The sequence below is a fragment of the Syngnathus scovelli genome, chromosome 19 (assembly GCF_024217435.2).
Source record: "Syngnathus scovelli strain Florida chromosome 19, RoL_Ssco_1.2, whole genome shotgun sequence".
Classification (NCBI taxonomy): domain Eukaryota; kingdom Metazoa; phylum Chordata; class Actinopteri; order Syngnathiformes; family Syngnathidae; genus Syngnathus; species Syngnathus scovelli.
The window spans coordinates 2,169,616-2,185,654 of NC_090865.1; the positions used below are offsets into that span (position 1 = coordinate 2,169,616).

The following is a 16,039-nucleotide window of genomic DNA, read 5'->3' on the forward strand; positions in this document are numbered from 1 at the left end:
CAACATTTTCTTAATTTTACTGACATCTAGCGGTGATATTTATAAAAGCATACAAATGCAACGCAAAGTCAAATTCCTTGCAGAGTCGCCGAATTAGCACCTTTGTGATTTCAGTGTAAATATTAGAATGCCGATTAGTAAATCGCTTATTGAGCTGTGATAGAAGCGGACGTCACCCAGGAGACATGCTCTGCGGAGTGGGGAGGTGGATAAGTGAGATCTGGCAACCCATTTGCTAATTGCACCAATATCTTGATAGCGTAGATATGAAAGACCGCCTACAGACTTCCAATCGGACTCAACCTCTGCGCTTGTAACCGCGTCACGCGTGTCCTGCGGGGCCCACTGACAAGCAAAGGACATCGGCGGGCCGACATGTCCTGTCAGGTGAACACTGCATGAGACGTAATGAGTGATCGACCTGAGATGAGAGGGCCCGGAACCCGTCAGAGGAGAACCACAATTACTGGCAGCGTCAAGCAGCAAGCCAATGGGGGCAAGTTGCACAGCGGCGAGAAACCACCACCGTGTCCCGGTAAGAAGACGGACGAGTCGGGAAGGCGTCTTATTAGCAATGGAAAAGCAGTAAGAGAACCGGGCCAACCGCACGCTGATAAACACAACAAGCCGGAGAGTCCAGTGGACGAAATCAATGAGAGACTCAGGTAACTAAAAAGACAATCGGACATTCTTGTACTAGATTGCCACATAATGGAGTACTCGACTAGTAAAGTGCAATTTTTCCATGGGGTTGGCATCTCTTTCAGTTTGCTATACGTAGTGTGTAGCAGCAATTCCATTCAATAATATCTGTAATTTGAAATTCTGCAAATTAAAGGGAGTTGAGGAAAATCCTGATGTAGCCAAATGTAGCAAGGACAGGTGTGGAATCGCCACGGAGTGCTTAAACCTCAGGTGAAGTTTTGTGGCAAGTTCAAAATGAATTCCCAATTGCTCAGTATATTATAATGCAATTATTGCATCTATGATTAAAAACACAAGGAGATCCTATAGTTGCATTTTGAAATATGCATTGCTGACTCATTAATCATACTAAAAAAAAAGTACATGGAATTCTCAATGGGCAAGTACAAACGTGCAGTTGTTGCAAAATAACATTTTTTCCAAATATTATTTGGCAACATTTGTCGCATTCAGTTTCAACATTTAGCCCATGTGATGATTTTTTTTTTTTTGTCATATACAGCTGCCATGTCCGGCAGGAGTCTCTTCTGAGCTCCGCCAGCGGCTTCAGTAACTACAGAGGAATCCTCAACTGGTGTGTTGTCATGCTGGTGAGTATAGTTGTCATGTGAATTCATATGCTGCCGTCTCAAATTGTTGCCATCATATAATCCACATCATGCAAGTAAATAAATGAGTTAACCATTAAAATAGTAAATAAAACAAAGTAAAACTACTCAACAATCAAAGTCTCCTGATAATGATCTACACTACAGAGCACGACTTTTGTAAACAGTCACGTTGTCCTCACTTTACCTTGCCTGACAGGCACCTATAATATCCGTGATCCGAAAATAAACCCCCCGCTGTCTATAAATAGGCGGTCCAATTATTAAATGTTTTGTAAGACTCGTCTAAAATTAGATTTTTTTTTATCAAACCGCATAAACAAGATTTCAGTCCCTCAGACTTTAAGTGGCACCATTTGTGGCTTTACTCCGTTGAGTCACTTGCCCTCTTGAGGCTTGCAGTCTTTGCTAAAGGTTACTAAAACACAAGTCAGACAGCACGTTGAGTAAGAGCAACAGTTGCATCGCAGCTTGATGAACAAACCTCAGACCTTATTCATCAGAAACAAGCGCCGCCATAAATGTTTATCAGATACGTTGTCAAGAGGGCGCACCTTGACCTTCTTATTGAGCAAGGCAACAATAAACACCTGCCCCTCAATTGACTGTGATTACTTTGAAACAAACGTGAAAATGAACTATGTATTTTGGCTTCTCCCAGGTGCTGAGTAATGCCCGCCTCTTCCTGGAGAATATAATAAAGTGAAGTACTATTCAAGGATACATTTTTTCCCACATTTGTTGACAATGAATCTGAGTTCAAGCCGTTGTCTTCCTCAGGTATGGCATCCTGGTAGACCCCATACAGGTGGTGTCGCTATTCTTGAAAGACCCCTATAGCTGGCCAGCCGCTTGCCTCATCATTGGTATGACGATTTATCATTTAATTCATGTGTTAGTATTTTATATTTAGGCATTTTTTAAATTTTATATATTTTTTTTAATATAATCAATTCAAATTTTCATTTTATTTTCCATCTGTTATTTTCTATCAACACAGTTCTTTATTAATTCGGTCTAATTTTAAACAAGAGCTGTCCTAGTCATAAAGTCAAGTATTCTTGCCAAAGTTCACACTTGACGTTGTTTCTTTCTCGCTCTGCTCTGCTTTGCTGTTTTTCTAGCATCCAACGTTTTCATTTTGGCAGCTTTGTATACAGAGAGACGTTTGGCTGTGGTGAGATCCTGCTCTGCTTTTTAATACACTCTGATTATTACTGTTATTATATTTTAGGTCTTAATTGTATCTATTATTTTTAAATTTTCAAAACTTTAAAAATATATTTTTTTTCTAGGGAACAGTGTCAGAAACAACTGGCTTGATTCTTCACATCTTCAATTTGACATCACTGCTGATTTTTCCTTCCGTAACGGTCCTCACCGTCACCTCCGTTACCCCCGGTAGGTAAACACTCAAGTCTTTCTGTTATCGTTATATTAAGTGTCAGTATTTGTTTGTCAGTGGGCGGTATTCTCTCCTTGGGTGTCTACACGGTGCTGTTCCTCAAGCTGTACTCCTACCAGGACACCAACAGGTGGTGCTGGGAGATCAGACAAGCCAAAGCCAAAAGGTTGACTCGCTCCTACTCATGTGAGTTAACTTCACAGGTCAGCTCAGCGAGCGGCACTTTTTACGCGCTGTAGTATTTTAAGCCGACTGATTTCCAGGTCCGTCTGTGGCTCAGTTCAATGGCTCAGCGGTGCACACCAATGTCTCCTACCCTGGGAATCTCACGCACAGAGGTGACACCAATTGTTTCGGTGACTTTGAAATACTGGATTAGTCATCTCACGCTGGTTTGTCCGCAGACATGTACTACTTTGTGTTTGCGCCGACGCTCTGCTACCAGCTCAACTTCCCACGCTCGCCCCGGATACGTAAACGCTTCCTCCTGAGACGGCTCTTTGAAATGGTGATGTTTGAAATAATGGAATCATCTAATGGGCCGTTTGGGGGGAGTTTGAACGTGTGGTTTGTTTCTCCTTGCAGCTGTTCTTTATGCAGCTGCTGGTGGGGTTAATACAGCAGGTGATGTTTCTGCCGCCAAACACAAATGTTGGTTCAATAAACTAACGTGATTTGTTTTTGTTTCCCAGTGGATGGTTCCGACCATACAGAACTCCATGAAGCCGTTCCAGGTAAGATGTCAAACACAAGTTGTGTTGTGTGACTCTGACAATTATTTGTGTGTCACACAGGAAATGGACTTTTCCAGAATGGTGGAGCGGCTTCTCAAGTTGGCAGTGAGTGTCTTAAAAACTACACTGCTTCTTCTTGTCTCCTTATCTTTCTCTATTCTGGTTTTCCTCAGGTTCCCAACCATCTGATCTGGTTAATCTTTTTCTATTGGTTCTTCCACTCATCCATGAACTTTGTGGCTGAGCTGCTACAGTTTGGGGACAGAGAGTTCTACAGGGACTGGTGGTAAGTACGAAGATCTTACAGTATATTCCATCTTTAAAAGGTACTGTACATGTTGTAGACACAGAAATGTCATTCATGCAGGAACTCTGAGAGCGTCACCTACTTCTGGGCCAACTGGAACATCCCAGTTCACAAGTGGTGCCTGAGGTGAGCGGAGGCATCTTTAGGAACACCTGGCAACGATCTAACTTTGTCGATTTTGTAGACATTTCTACAAGCCAATGCTGAAGAGAGGCGTCAACAAGCTGGTGGCCCAAAGTGCCGTTTTTATGCTGTCTGCGTTCTTCCATGAAGTAATTGCCATAAACCTTCTCAGATTTTATTTTCAGTTTTCTTATTAACTCTTGGATTTGGTTGTGTTCCTCAGTATTTGGTGAGCATCCCTCTGAAGATGTTCCGACTTTGGGCCTTTATGGGCATGATGGCTCAGGTAAGGCTAAATGGCAACTATTACTAGACGCAACTTGCTCAAATGCGATTGTGGAGGTTGACTAGTTGTGTTACTAGATTTTATGACAAGGGACTGCTGTTTTGGTTGGCAACAAATCAATGTGCCGTCTTCACCCCTCTTTTTCTCGCCAGGTTCCCCTGGCCTGGTTCGTGGGTCGCTTCCTGAACGGCATCTACGGCAACGCGGCCGTGTGGATGTCACTCATCATCGGCCAACCGGTGGCCGTGCTGATGTACGTGCACGACTACTACGTCACGCACTACAGCACATAGCGTGGAGCAACTCGGGTTTGTCAATCAATGGCCAAAGATGGGAAACTGAAGGGGTAAAAACCGAATAAGCAAAACCAACATTTTCTCAACGACAAACAATGCAAGCTTCCAAGTAAACTATGTGGAATAATACACAGCTTTTGTGTCTGTTATGTTGCCTTAGTAGTTTTCACTTCTGTAATGCTGTGCCATCATTTCTATTGTCTATTTTGGGGGGATGTTGTAATGATTTTCTGCAGAGGTTGAGCAACCGGGAAATGCTTTAGCACTTTACAGAGATGCATGCACTCGACTTGTTTTTGCCATCCGCTCTACACGATAAATCAGTGTTTCCCGACCTTTATTGTAACAAAGAACAACATTTACGTATAAAAACTATGCACTGGCAAAGATGAAGAACAGTGATATTTGCAATGAATAAATATTTTCTGACCAACTCTTTCACTGCCAAAACTCAATTGCTCTGGATGTTTGACTTTCAATTAATTTTAAGTGTAATCAAATCATTTTGTCACAATGGTTGGGAGTCACTGAACTGAAACGGTTTGAAGTTGTTTTTTGTCTAGATGAGATGGAGGCGTATTTTAATCCTAAACATTTCAGGGAAATAAAACATGTCAGTGGGAAATAATGCAGTAAGGCTGGCATTTACTTGTAAGGAAGGAAGTGCCTGCTTGTTTTTAAAGTTTAAAAGAGGGCAAAACATTTGTACCTTTGCTGCACCAACAGAGCTTTAAAAACTAACCATTGTAACGTGTATTTCAGAGAGTATGCACAAAAAGATGTAGATTGGTTGAACTGCCTTTAAAAACACATCCGTATTGTGTATATAGACAAATAATATAATATGCCAATTGAATGTTTTGTGTGTTCAATCCAAATTAAAAATGTTTTGGTAATGCAAATGCGTGTCTGTCTCATTTGTGTAATATTACAACCACTTAAGGTCTTTAGATAATCATTGAATGAATGAATGGTTGAACTCCTTTTGAACTACCTTCCTTTCATTTTTGTCCAGCGCTTCGGAATTACGTCATTATCCATTCGTTTTAACGTTCAAACTCAAACTGTCAAGGCAATGCTTCACAAATAAACCAAATCCGGATTTGGCACAAAATTAAGTGAACTCAGTTTTGCATGAAAAGAAAGCATTAGAATTAAATATTTGCTTTTACGACAGTTGTTACCTTTTCAAATGTTGTACCGTGATTTTTTTAGGATTAAAATATATTGCACAAAGTAAGCATAGTTAATTACTTTCATACATAAGAGAAAAATGTAATACATGTTATTTTTATCTGGGGAACACAGAAAAATCACATTTAAACAGTTTTATATACATTTAAGTGGGTTTATATTTTGAACATGTAAGCTTTCATTTTTTCCTTGTTTATTTCTTTTGGAGAACAATGCACATTACAATTAAACATTTTCTTTTACATTTAATAAGGTTCCCATTTTGAATTATTTATGATATAATTATAATACATTTATATTGTTTTATTGTTAAATGCACCGTTTTAAAGCTTAATATGATTTACGGTGGTTTATTATATATTCCTTTCCACGGACAATAACAGTCTCATTTAACAGGGTTCTTACTTCAACATTTTATTGTGAAATTCAACATTTCAACCGGATGTCAGTGTCTTCCACTTTCACAATTGTGCAGCTTGATAACGGACTCACCCACTACCTTGGTCGTCCACTGCAACGGCAACTTTTTTCCACCCCTATAAACGATCTGCACGCGGCAGTGCATTGTCAGCTCAAAGAACAATCATTCCACCGACAAACTCGACGGTAAGTTTGCTCGAAAAGACGCGGAACTTCGGGATCTTTTTTTAATCGCCTCAACTTCCTTCATGTTCAAAGGCGACGGAGAGCTAGTCGCTTAGCATGTAAACACTTCTTCCTTTTGAGGTTAAGCACGACAGATCGCGTCAGTTGAAACTTTCCTTGATTTCTATGTGCACTTGAAATGCTTCAAATCGAAACACCTAACCGTAGTGCACGTGGAAAACGAATTAAAAGCAGATCGGTGGCAACTCCTTTTTGAACGGTTATTAAAGTTGGGCGCTGGGAGCTAAGCTAAGCGAGCGCTAACGGGGTAACAACGGTTCCCCATGCAAAATATCAACAATTTTTTGGGTTTGTTTATGTTTAGCAAATATCCCCTTCCACGAGCAAACCTTGTTTTGTAAGCGTGCGTCATCCTTTTACCGTCACTAACTATTTGCAATGGGTATTTTATGCGTCAGTATCGTAAAAAATCGTAGTTTCTGATTTATGCGTGCATATTTTCTAAGAAAATGCGTGCAGACTATCAACCAATCCGCGGAGAGTTTATTAGGAGCACTCAGTCATCATTTTTATTGTCGTCTATGTTGCTTACCACATAGACAAACTACAGGATTAATTTGTTATTTTTAGTGGTAAAGTATTTATGTAATAAAAATTGTAAATCTAAATCAACGTCATTTCGAATGTTGCTTCTGTGACTCTCTTTTATTTTTCCTTCGCTGTTTTCATTTTCTGTTTACGTCACATGAATGCGAAGTAGAATAATTATACAGTTAATGTCCAAAACCGACCCGACTGGAACTGTAGCTATGCTTCCGGGAAGATCACAAGATAATAAAGATGTGTTGCGCTTTGCAAAAAAGTCGGTTTTATATAGTACTGTAGTACTGACTAGTACGCCATCGTGCAATTTGCATGCATTTCATACATTTGATGAGCTATGGAAAAACAGCTTGATGCTTTATGATATAATTTTCTTGCTACAGCAATTTACAATTTTGCAAGAGTAAAATCTGAATTCAATAAAAAAAAGAGTAATCTTCAACATGATCTTTTTTGTACAATACCCACAAGCAGGCCCCAAATTGGATTTGTTTCTGCATCAAGGGTTAACTTTCAGATACTGAGTGAAGACTTTATAAGAATAACAGAGTCAAAATGAGAATGAAGGCCATCTACAATTTTTTTATGGTGGGCTGTCAGCAATGCTTTCATCATAAAGATAAGGCATCAATTGCAGGGCACAGTCCTTCCTTATTTACTTTGGGACTTTTTTTATTGCTCACCCTTAATGAGTCCTCTTCTCACAATCACACTGAGGTGGTGTGAAATTGCTTACCCTGGTCTACCCTTGGCAAAGACAACTACCGTGATAGTAACGCGAGAGCCGAGTCTCTGTGGTTTTTACAGCCACTCCATGACCTTTTTTCCCCAGCCAAACATCTTTGTACGGTCACGTTCTTGCTCGGCCTTGTCCCAAACTAAACGGAGTCACCGGGAATTAAATAAGTTCTGTGGTCATTAGCGCGAGTCCCAAGTAATGCATCTGGACATACTGCAATATTTTTTACTCGTGGTTATCATACCGTCAGAATCTAATAATGGCGCAAGTAAAGAGGGGAAATTGCTAACTTTGATATCAATTTAATGTTTTTATATTGAGCAGTGAAGGGGAGGGAAATGGCCGCGTTTACAGGAAGTGTGAAAAGGGATAACTGGCATTTTTGCGAAATGTCAACAAAAGAATCTCAGTGCCCGCCTGTGGTAAGCTTGTCATATTTTGGCTGACAGATGAGCGAGCTCTAAATAGCGATGCAGCCTTCACCCGACCAACACGGACGGCCTTGGCTAACAATAGCTTTCTTCCCACTGTGTAAAATGACGGGCCGCCTGCTTGCTACTTTCTCGTCCGTGAGAAAGCTAAAACAATTACAGTAATACTACGCGTTATAAAAAGCGACGCTGCCGCCAGTCGGCTCGCACATTGTCGCTCTCAGGAAGTCTGCCCTTTGACTGGAATGTCACCGGACGCCAGGGTACGTGATGTCCACTCAGAATCTCCCCATTCCCAGATTGTCATTGTGCAAGGGGCTACTTTGAAGCCGAACGGCACAAAATGGCAGGAAGATTACGTCATCCCCATTCCCCACTGAGGTTTGGCTGAGATGAAGAACCGGTTGAACCTTCGAAAAGTGTTAAATAAGTTTAAAAACGCCAACTGAAGTAGATAAGAATATATAATTCCTGCTTCGTTTAATTGCTATAGACCTTTCGGAGTCCGTGACCTCATTTCACTTCATTATACATTTTATGAGTAAAATGACGTGCACCAACGGCGTAATCACGTTTGAAGGAAAACACAAGGCTTAGCGACACAGTGTGTGTTTAGCGTTAAAGTAAAGTCACGGCTGGTATTTGGGTTACCGCGCCTCTGTTTGCTTTGGTTGCACAAACCAGGAAGCAGTGAGAATATTCCTATGATAGCAAATGTAATCGATTTTAAATCAAGAAGGATATTAAACAGAAAACTAGAATGTTCCATTGCTTGGTGTTTTGGCACAAATGATTGTTGCCTATCAAAGTTTTACTACCCCGGCCTTTGTTTAGCTCTTTCCCAGGTTCCTGGCCAAAACTTTCCATTATCAGTGACTTTAGGCCTTATTGCATGTTTGAATCATTTTCAGTGCAGGCATGACTAACTGGTAGCTGACGCAAAGAGCAGGCATTGGTTAAAAGCGGTCGGCGTCCCTGCAGTTAACGTCCTGCCCCCAAGGGCCTGTTTTCAGTAACTGGGACATCAGCCCAGTGTGCGTTGTGCATGTTGTGCGTGTGCGCACTGATAATGCACTTTTTTCCCCCTCAAACTGTGACGACACCGAGATGGAAAGTCCCTCTCACTTTCTCTGCAGGCTTTTCCAGCTGCGTTTTACCTTATGATTGTCAGTGTGGCTGAAACATTGTTTTCGTTCAATTTGTTTGCTAAACAATGACTGTTTCCATGCAGATGACTTTGCGAAATCTAATTCCTGTTGGTTGATGAATCACGCAAACCGAGAAGGTTTTTTTTTCGTGCAAGACCATTGAATTGACACAGCATTTAAGTTTTTTACGATCCTGATTGGTTAGTCTAATTTAAAAAAAATATATGTCATTAAACTAATTAGCAACATGTTTAAATGTCAGTGTAAACATGCAGTCAAATAAAGTAAAATTGCATGGCCACCACAAGAGTAGTATGTAGCACATCTAATTTATGCCATATGCTGTTTTAAAATAAGCTGTCTTCTTATTAACAATATTGAATTATTTGGCAAAAATGGAGGGAAATGATCCATGAAAGAATATGAAAGCCAGCACTATGATATGCAAACGATGACTGCACAAAATAGTCGACTGACTGAAGCAAAGATTAATCCCCTATCCCCACAAAAAAAAACGTCAAATGTTTGATTATTAAGCCTTGTGATATTTTCTTTCTTCCCCTCTCAGGTTATCCCATCACAAACGCCTTCCCGACCATCATGGCTTCGTTTACATGAGTCCCAGGCTTCCCTAACATCACGTCTCCCCCGCCCCTCCCATCCATTACCAACACAGTGGGTGTGTCCCATGTGGTGGTGATCTCTGGTCATGATGAGCATCCTGCACCAGCAACATCATGGGAGCACCGGCTCAGAGCGCGAGCTCAACTCGGCCGCCTCCTCTGTCAGCCTGCCTTCCGTCAGGAAGACCCCCAAGAAACGCCGCCTTTCCCTTCAGGCGCTCTTTGGCCGGCGGCGGCGGTCTGACCGTGACGCCAAGCGCAAGTCCAGGGTGCCGCTGGACCCGCCCGGTCTCGTCAGCGTGGACAGCGTCCCGCCAGAAGCCGACAGGACGTCGGCGCACTCCGTCCAGGGGGTGCCGTCGACATCCTCGGCGGCAGGCACCTCGGAGATGCTGGAGTGCCCACTGTGCCTGCTGCGGCACACGCGCGACCGCTTCCCCGAAATCATGACCTGCCACCACCGCTCGTGCGCCGACTGCCTGCGCCAGTACCTGCGCATCGAGATCTCCGAGTCGCGCGTCAACATCTGTTGCCCCGAGTGTTCGGAGCGCTTCAACCCGCATGACATCGCCATGATCTTGGCCGACCGCGCGCTCATGGAGAAGTACGAGGAGTTCATGCTGCGCCGGTGGCTGGTGGCCGAGCCTGACTGCCGCTGGTGCCCAGCTCCTGACTGCGGGTAAGACTAACTGAACGCACACGACTTTCTGACAAATTGGAACATCAGAGGTGGAACAGCAGTATGTCCACACAGCTGTTGGTGCGTGGGTTGTGAGTGTGAGGTGTTAAACTTCACACTCTTCCCAGCATACAAGCAAATGAATGCTTATTTTGTCTGTGAGCAACCTAAGGTAACCCCAGCTTCTGTCAGACAATTTAGTATTGTTTTCTATCTGGGATTGTTAGCATCACAACATCAAGCCTTTGTAGTTTCCATGGCGATGCTTTTGAAACAAATGCCCCCATAGTCCGTGTCACGCCAATCCATTCTCTCTAATGGGTGAGTACTGAGCTACATGCTATCTCAAGGAGCCATACAGAGGAAACCAATTTATAACAATATCAAGTTGTATAGAGTCAGTACACGTTCTTTCCCAATCACTCACAAGTAAACATTAGCTCAAATGGCGGATGTTTGTCTTCCAGTGTCTTCCACTGGTCATGCACGCAAGGGTATTATTGTCTGTTTGCATCGGGCACAGAGTCCACAAACTGACCTGCTGGTTTTGGAATTTAGCCCAACATAAAATGGATTGCAGGGTGCCATCGCGTCCTGCACAGTTCTTATGAGATCACCTCGCTGCTTAGTGTCGTTATCGCAACAAGCCCGTACTGCCATTCACTGTATATTGGCGAAATTACTCCTGTAGCTACACACGTCTGTTGAAGCGGCTTGCAGACTCCAGTGTTGACACTTCACACTGAGCCTTTACACTTTTTATGTACTTGCAAACGGTGTGGCTCTCTCCATGATTACCATATATGGTAGTAATATGTTACAAGTAAAAGATTCGTCGCGTTACAATTTCAGACAAGCATAATTTTACCTAAATGTACCAAAAAACTCTATTTTTAGGTAATTCTTTTAAAGTAATTTTTATGAGAGCATTTTTGTAAGTTTACAAGAAAATTGTTGTATCACCATAAACCAAATTTTAAGTCATTTTTCAGACATGGGTAGTTTTGTCAGTGAACGTAACACAGAAGTAGTGTAAACATTACAATGTTTAGATCTTGTACTGCCATCTAGTGTCATACTTATAAAACTGCACCCCTCCCGCTATTAGCCTTGTCAGCAACTTTGTTTTCCCCACTTACCCACAGTTACGCTGTCATCGCATTCGGCTGCGCCAGCTGCCCGAAGATCACGTGTGGTCGCGAGGGCTGCGGCACGGAGTTCTGCTACCACTGCAAGCAGCTGTGGCATCCCAACCAGACGTGTGACACGGCGCGGCAGCAGCGGGCGCAGCACTTCCGCTTGCGCAGTTTCCGCTCGTCGTCACTTAGTTACAGCCAGGAGAGTGGCGCTGCAGGTAATGAAATGTAAAACTCACATTAAAGAAGACATTATGACTTTTTGACTATATCACGTATAATTGACCAGTTATTGAAAAGTAGTTTTTCCCCATTACAAGCCCCCCTTTAATTGCACTCAGTAAAACAGCTCATATTTGTGCGCTGACGATGCTCCTTGACGTCTCCTAGGTGACGACATCAAGCCGTGCCCTCGTTGCGCCGCCTGCATCATCAAGATGAACGACGGCAGCTGCAATCACATGACCTGCGCTGTCTGCGGCTGCGAGTTCTGCTGGCTCTGCATGAAAGAGATCTCTGACCTGCACTATCTCAGGTAAGCTGCTTAACCCCGCCCCACAGGCACATGAAGGAAATGTAGTCGCACGGGCCCTGTCTTGCTTCAAGAGCAGAGCCCAACTTTTCCATAAATGAATAGTTTTAACCATAAGTAAACCCCAAGCAATGATACTAAAACATAATTTATTTTGTGCCCCCCCACAGTCCATCTGGTTGTACCTTCTGGGGCAAGAAGCCCTGGAGCAGAAAGAAGAAAATCCTGTGGCAGCTGGGCACCTTAGTTGGGGCGCCCGTTGGCATCGCCCTCATCGCGGGTATCGCCTTCCCCGCGATGATTATCGGCATCCCGGTTTACGTGGGCAGAAAGGTGAGGCCCCAGGTCGTACACGACCATGTTCTGTTTGGTGGGGGGGGGAAAGGGCAAGTTTGTGAATGTTTGTCACCCATTTAATTAGATCCATAATCGCTACGAGGGCAAAGACATCTCCAAGCACAAGCGGAATTTGGTGATTGCTGGCGGCGTGACGCTATCCGTCATCGTTTCGCCCGCAGTAGCAGCTGTGACTGTCGGTAAGTGACGAATTGCTTCCGCTCGCTTACCACTCCCCAATCAAGGATTAATCTCTCACTTATGTCAATGATGTGCTTCCTTCCAGGCATCGGCGTGCCTATCATGTTGGCGTACGTCTACGGCGTGGTGCCTATCTCGCTTTGCCGAAGCGGCGGCTGCGGGGTGTCGGCAGGTAACGGCAAAGGCGTGCGCATCGCGTTTGACGACGAGAACGACAACTTGGGCGGTGGTGCAGCAGCGACAGGTAACTTTTGGCATGTTGTGAATAAGCTCCTAGTGAAGTATTAAAAATGAATATGTGGACAAAAGTAAAACCGCAAATTTGTTTGTCCGTCCAGACACGACGTCAGTGGCCGAGACGAGGCTGAACAACGCCAGCCTGGGCGACGGGGCTAGCGTGGGCGGCCTGACGGGCCTGAGCCTCAGCGTGAGCAGCAGCCACATGGAGCGCTGCGGCGTTGGTTCGGCCCAGCGTGACAATATGAGCGACAACGCCAGCACCACGGCCCTCGCCGGCACCAGCATAACTGGCAGCCTGTCAGGCAGCTGCTACAACAGGTAGGGGGAGAAATGAAAGTGACAGCCACATGTCAAATATTCAGAACAAATCAATAATATTGAGTGAGGATGAACCTAAAAGGCCCTAGACGTTTTACAGGCGAACTTCATTTTGCTTGGTTCAAGTTGAACCCTTTCTGACACCTGACAGATATTTAAAAATGTGAATTAAATACGATACCTTATTTGTGTTTTCCAGGATGGAGGTGCAGGCAGACGTCCAGAAGGAGCGCTGCAGTCTGAGTGGCGAGTCGGCTACCGTCAGCCTTGGCACCATAAGCGACAACGCCAGCACCAAGGCGATGGCGGGCTCCATCCTCAGTGCCTACATGCCTCTGGAAAGGTCAGCGGGGCAAAACGTCCTTATACGGCATACTCTATCACAGTAACCCCCATCTCCCTACTTTAATGTTCATTTTAAAAGCATAGTACAATTAGAAACAAAAACAGAGCATTTTCCAAAGGTTTCCTTGATAATGACCAATATAACTTCATAAGTTTAGTAGTGCTAAAAACGGGTCTTTAAGGCAGTCCGCGTTTTCTTTGGTGTCAGAGGGCCACTTGAGACACTTATAGTTCCAACGGCCATTAAAATGAATGAGAAAAACATGGTGGGTTTTCCCTCCATTTCCTGAGCACATTGAGTTTGACAGATAGCGAACAGACCCCCAAAAGCGTCAAATGTTGCTGGTTTCAAGTAATTTATTACACCCCAGCTGAAATAACCCGTATAACTAAGCGCACAAAGAAAATGAACATAGTTCACACTCAAGTAGTTTTATATTAATTCACCGACATAGCTAGCAATGCTAATACACGATAGAAAGCGCCATACATACCTGTAGCCAATTAGCGCGCTACCGACTCCACTTAAACCCCTCAAAATTCATACAAAAACGATGCAGAAAGGTACACAGATAAGGTTTTGAACAATACTCACAGGTATATATGCTTTTCGTACGCTGGAAAAAAAGAATTTTATTGTCGAAACTTTATCGCGGTTTTCTTCGTGGCTCTCTTCTTCGGCTTCTCAACGCACTACCAGTTGTATCTCGACGCAAGGGCCCACACTGCCCCTTGGTGGCCAAGATGTGTACAGCATGTATACGGCTCTCAATAACGGAAAACCGCAGAACTCTGTAAATAATGTCATCCCCTGGAATTTCTAATTAAAATTGAGTGGCTCATAAAGCTTAATTTTAGCATGGACACATTGATGAATTCCATGTTACATGAACAGTTCCTCAGCATAACCGAAGCACATTCACTTGAGTCATCAACAGTATTTGCAAGCATACTTACTACCTAAGGCACACTGCTGTGAATTAGTGATGCCTTGATATGTGTTTGAAAGTATTTTGTGTGGATGCGTGCTATGCAGAGACAACAGCCTGGAGGTGCAAGCAGACGTGGAGTCCAAAGAGGAGAAGGTGCGACACTGCAGCGTCAGCAGCAGCCTGGATGGCGCTAGCAGCCACCTAAAAGAGGCGTCCTCCTTGGCGGGGGACAAGAAGAGCAAAGGGAAGCTGTGGAAACGCGGTGGAGGCAAAGCGGAGTCAAAAGTCAACCACATACACGGGGACGTGGAACGCCGCAGCACCATCTCGTCCGAATTGGACTCGCCGTCGCTGAGCGGGAGTCTGCCGTCAGTGGCCGACTCGCACTGCAGCCGCCTGTCGGCGGAGCTCAGCGAGACGGAAGCGCCCAGGGAGGGCGAGCCGAGCGACGCGCAAGCCGTCATGTCGCTGCCTGAGGTGGAGAACGATCGCCTGGAGCAGCTGCCGCCTCGGAGTAGCCACTCCACCACCTGCAGCCAGCACCACACGTCTTCGCCCAGCGAGGTTCTGTATATCACCGAAGACGCTGCCTCCGCTGACACTCGTGACTGCACCTCAACAGACATCTAGGAAAAAAAAAAAAAAAACCCTCGCTCCTCACGAACCGTCTGTCTTAAGTGTCGTTATGGAAAACAGGAAGTGGAATGTCACAGGGTTGGTAGTGAAGGGTGGTAGGAGTCAAAATGGTTTAACCGAAGGTCAACTTGAATGTACGTGTGCAAGTAATGTGCTTGCTCTTTAAAAGCAAAGGTGGAGATTTAAAAAAAAAAAAAAAACACAAAATATCCACCACTGTGCCACCCATTCTTACAGAGAGGGACCATTTAGTAGCACAGTTATGAGTCAATACATTTTTCTTTTTAACATTTATTATTGTATGTGCAAAAGTGCTTTATTATTGCATATTTTCCATTTTTGGGGAAAGTCTTTTTCAAACATCTCAGCCCTGTGTCGGGTCTGAACCTTTTTTTTCTTTAAGTTTACATAAATTTGACAAAATTATGTTATCGACAAACTCTATGCAAAAAAAAAAAATCATGTCACTAAAAAGCGTTTCATTGCTTCTCATTTCGCCACAGTTGTAGTTAAGCTGTGTAGCAGTTGTACAACAAATGTACATTTGGTCATTTTTAAGTTTTTAACTCGTATTCTCCCTTGAATGTTTCACATTTTATATTGTCACCGTTTTAGCCCCTTTCGCTCACAACTGAATGCAAATACGCTGTTTGTTTGCCCCTCGGTGCCTTTTGGGGAAATCTTTTTTTCCCTTTTCATTGTCATCAAAATACCATAAAGGAGCCATATCATGCTACATCAATTTGTCTGGAGCTGTTAAAATGCCGATTCTTCAACAAATACATGCCCAAAGTGGTGTTTTCTAATTGGATTCCCCTTGTGCTAAAATGTAATTATAAAGCTTTATATAATTAGCTTTGGAAAGTTTAAAATAGG

General features: G+C 43.6%; 2 protein-coding genes and 1 long non-coding RNA gene across 3 annotated transcripts; 2 read left to right on the forward strand and 1 right to left on the reverse strand.

Moving 5' to 3' along the window:
• The first annotated feature begins 55 nt into the window (after positions 1-55).
• On the forward strand, positions 56-5,366 carry dgat1a (diacylglycerol O-acyltransferase 1a). The gene is made up of 17 exons (XM_049750593.2): positions 56-665; positions 1,208-1,295; positions 1,975-2,015; positions 2,094-2,179; positions 2,438-2,490; positions 2,609-2,714; positions 2,776-2,904; positions 2,982-3,056; positions 3,123-3,226; positions 3,304-3,342; positions 3,411-3,452; positions 3,513-3,557; positions 3,626-3,738; positions 3,820-3,885; positions 3,944-4,031; positions 4,106-4,168; positions 4,321-5,366. Exons 1-17 carry the CDS (start codon positions 409-411, stop codon positions 4,459-4,461), a joined length of 1,536 nt encoding a protein of 511 aa, XP_049606550.1. The 5' UTR covers positions 56-408; the 3' UTR covers positions 4,462-5,366.
• A 4,395-nt stretch (positions 5,367-9,761) lies between these two features.
• LOC125986764 (uncharacterized) lies at positions 9,762-14,632 on the reverse strand. The gene is made up of 3 exons (XR_007487763.2): positions 14,191-14,632; positions 13,432-13,585; positions 9,762-12,518 (listed from the first exon to the last, which is right to left on the reverse strand). It is a non-coding gene; the product is annotated as an uncharacterized lncRNA (long non-coding RNA).
• LOC125986729 (E3 ubiquitin-protein ligase RNF19A) lies at positions 9,895-15,370 on the forward strand. Its single transcript, XM_049750578.2, has 9 exons — positions 9,895-10,487; positions 11,633-11,841; positions 12,014-12,158; positions 12,326-12,488; positions 12,577-12,691; positions 12,778-12,936; positions 13,031-13,250; positions 13,450-13,593; positions 14,632-15,370. The coding sequence occupies exons 1-9, from the start codon at positions 9,895-9,897 to the stop codon at positions 15,155-15,157; spliced, it is 2,274 nt and encodes a 757-aa protein (XP_049606535.1). The 3' UTR covers positions 15,158-15,370.
• The last annotated feature ends 669 nt before the right edge of the window (positions 15,371-16,039 follow it).

Excerpts from the sequence above, each read along its gene's own strand:
- dgat1a (XM_049750593.2), top strand. The coding sequence starts at position 409 with ATGAGTGATCGACCTGAGATGAGAGGGCCCGGAACCCGTCAGAGGAGA. Across the intron at positions 2,491-2,608 it reads CAGAGAGACGTTTGGCTGTG|GGAACAGTGTCAGAAACAAC; the intron begins GTGAGATCCTGC and ends TTTTTTTTCTAG. Across the intron at positions 3,558-3,625 it reads AGCGGCTTCTCAAGTTGGCA|GTTCCCAACCATCTGATCTG; the intron begins GTGAGTGTCTTA and ends GGTTTTCCTCAG.
- LOC125986729 (XM_049750578.2), top strand. The coding sequence starts at position 9,895 with ATGATGAGCATCCTGCACCAGCAACATCATGGGAGCACCGGCTCAGAG. Across the intron at positions 12,937-13,030 it reads CGGTGGTGCAGCAGCGACAG|ACACGACGTCAGTGGCCGAG; the intron begins GTAACTTTTGGC and ends TTGTCCGTCCAG. Across the intron at positions 13,251-13,449 it reads TCAGGCAGCTGCTACAACAG|GATGGAGGTGCAGGCAGACG; the intron begins GTAGGGGGAGAA and ends TGTGTTTTCCAG.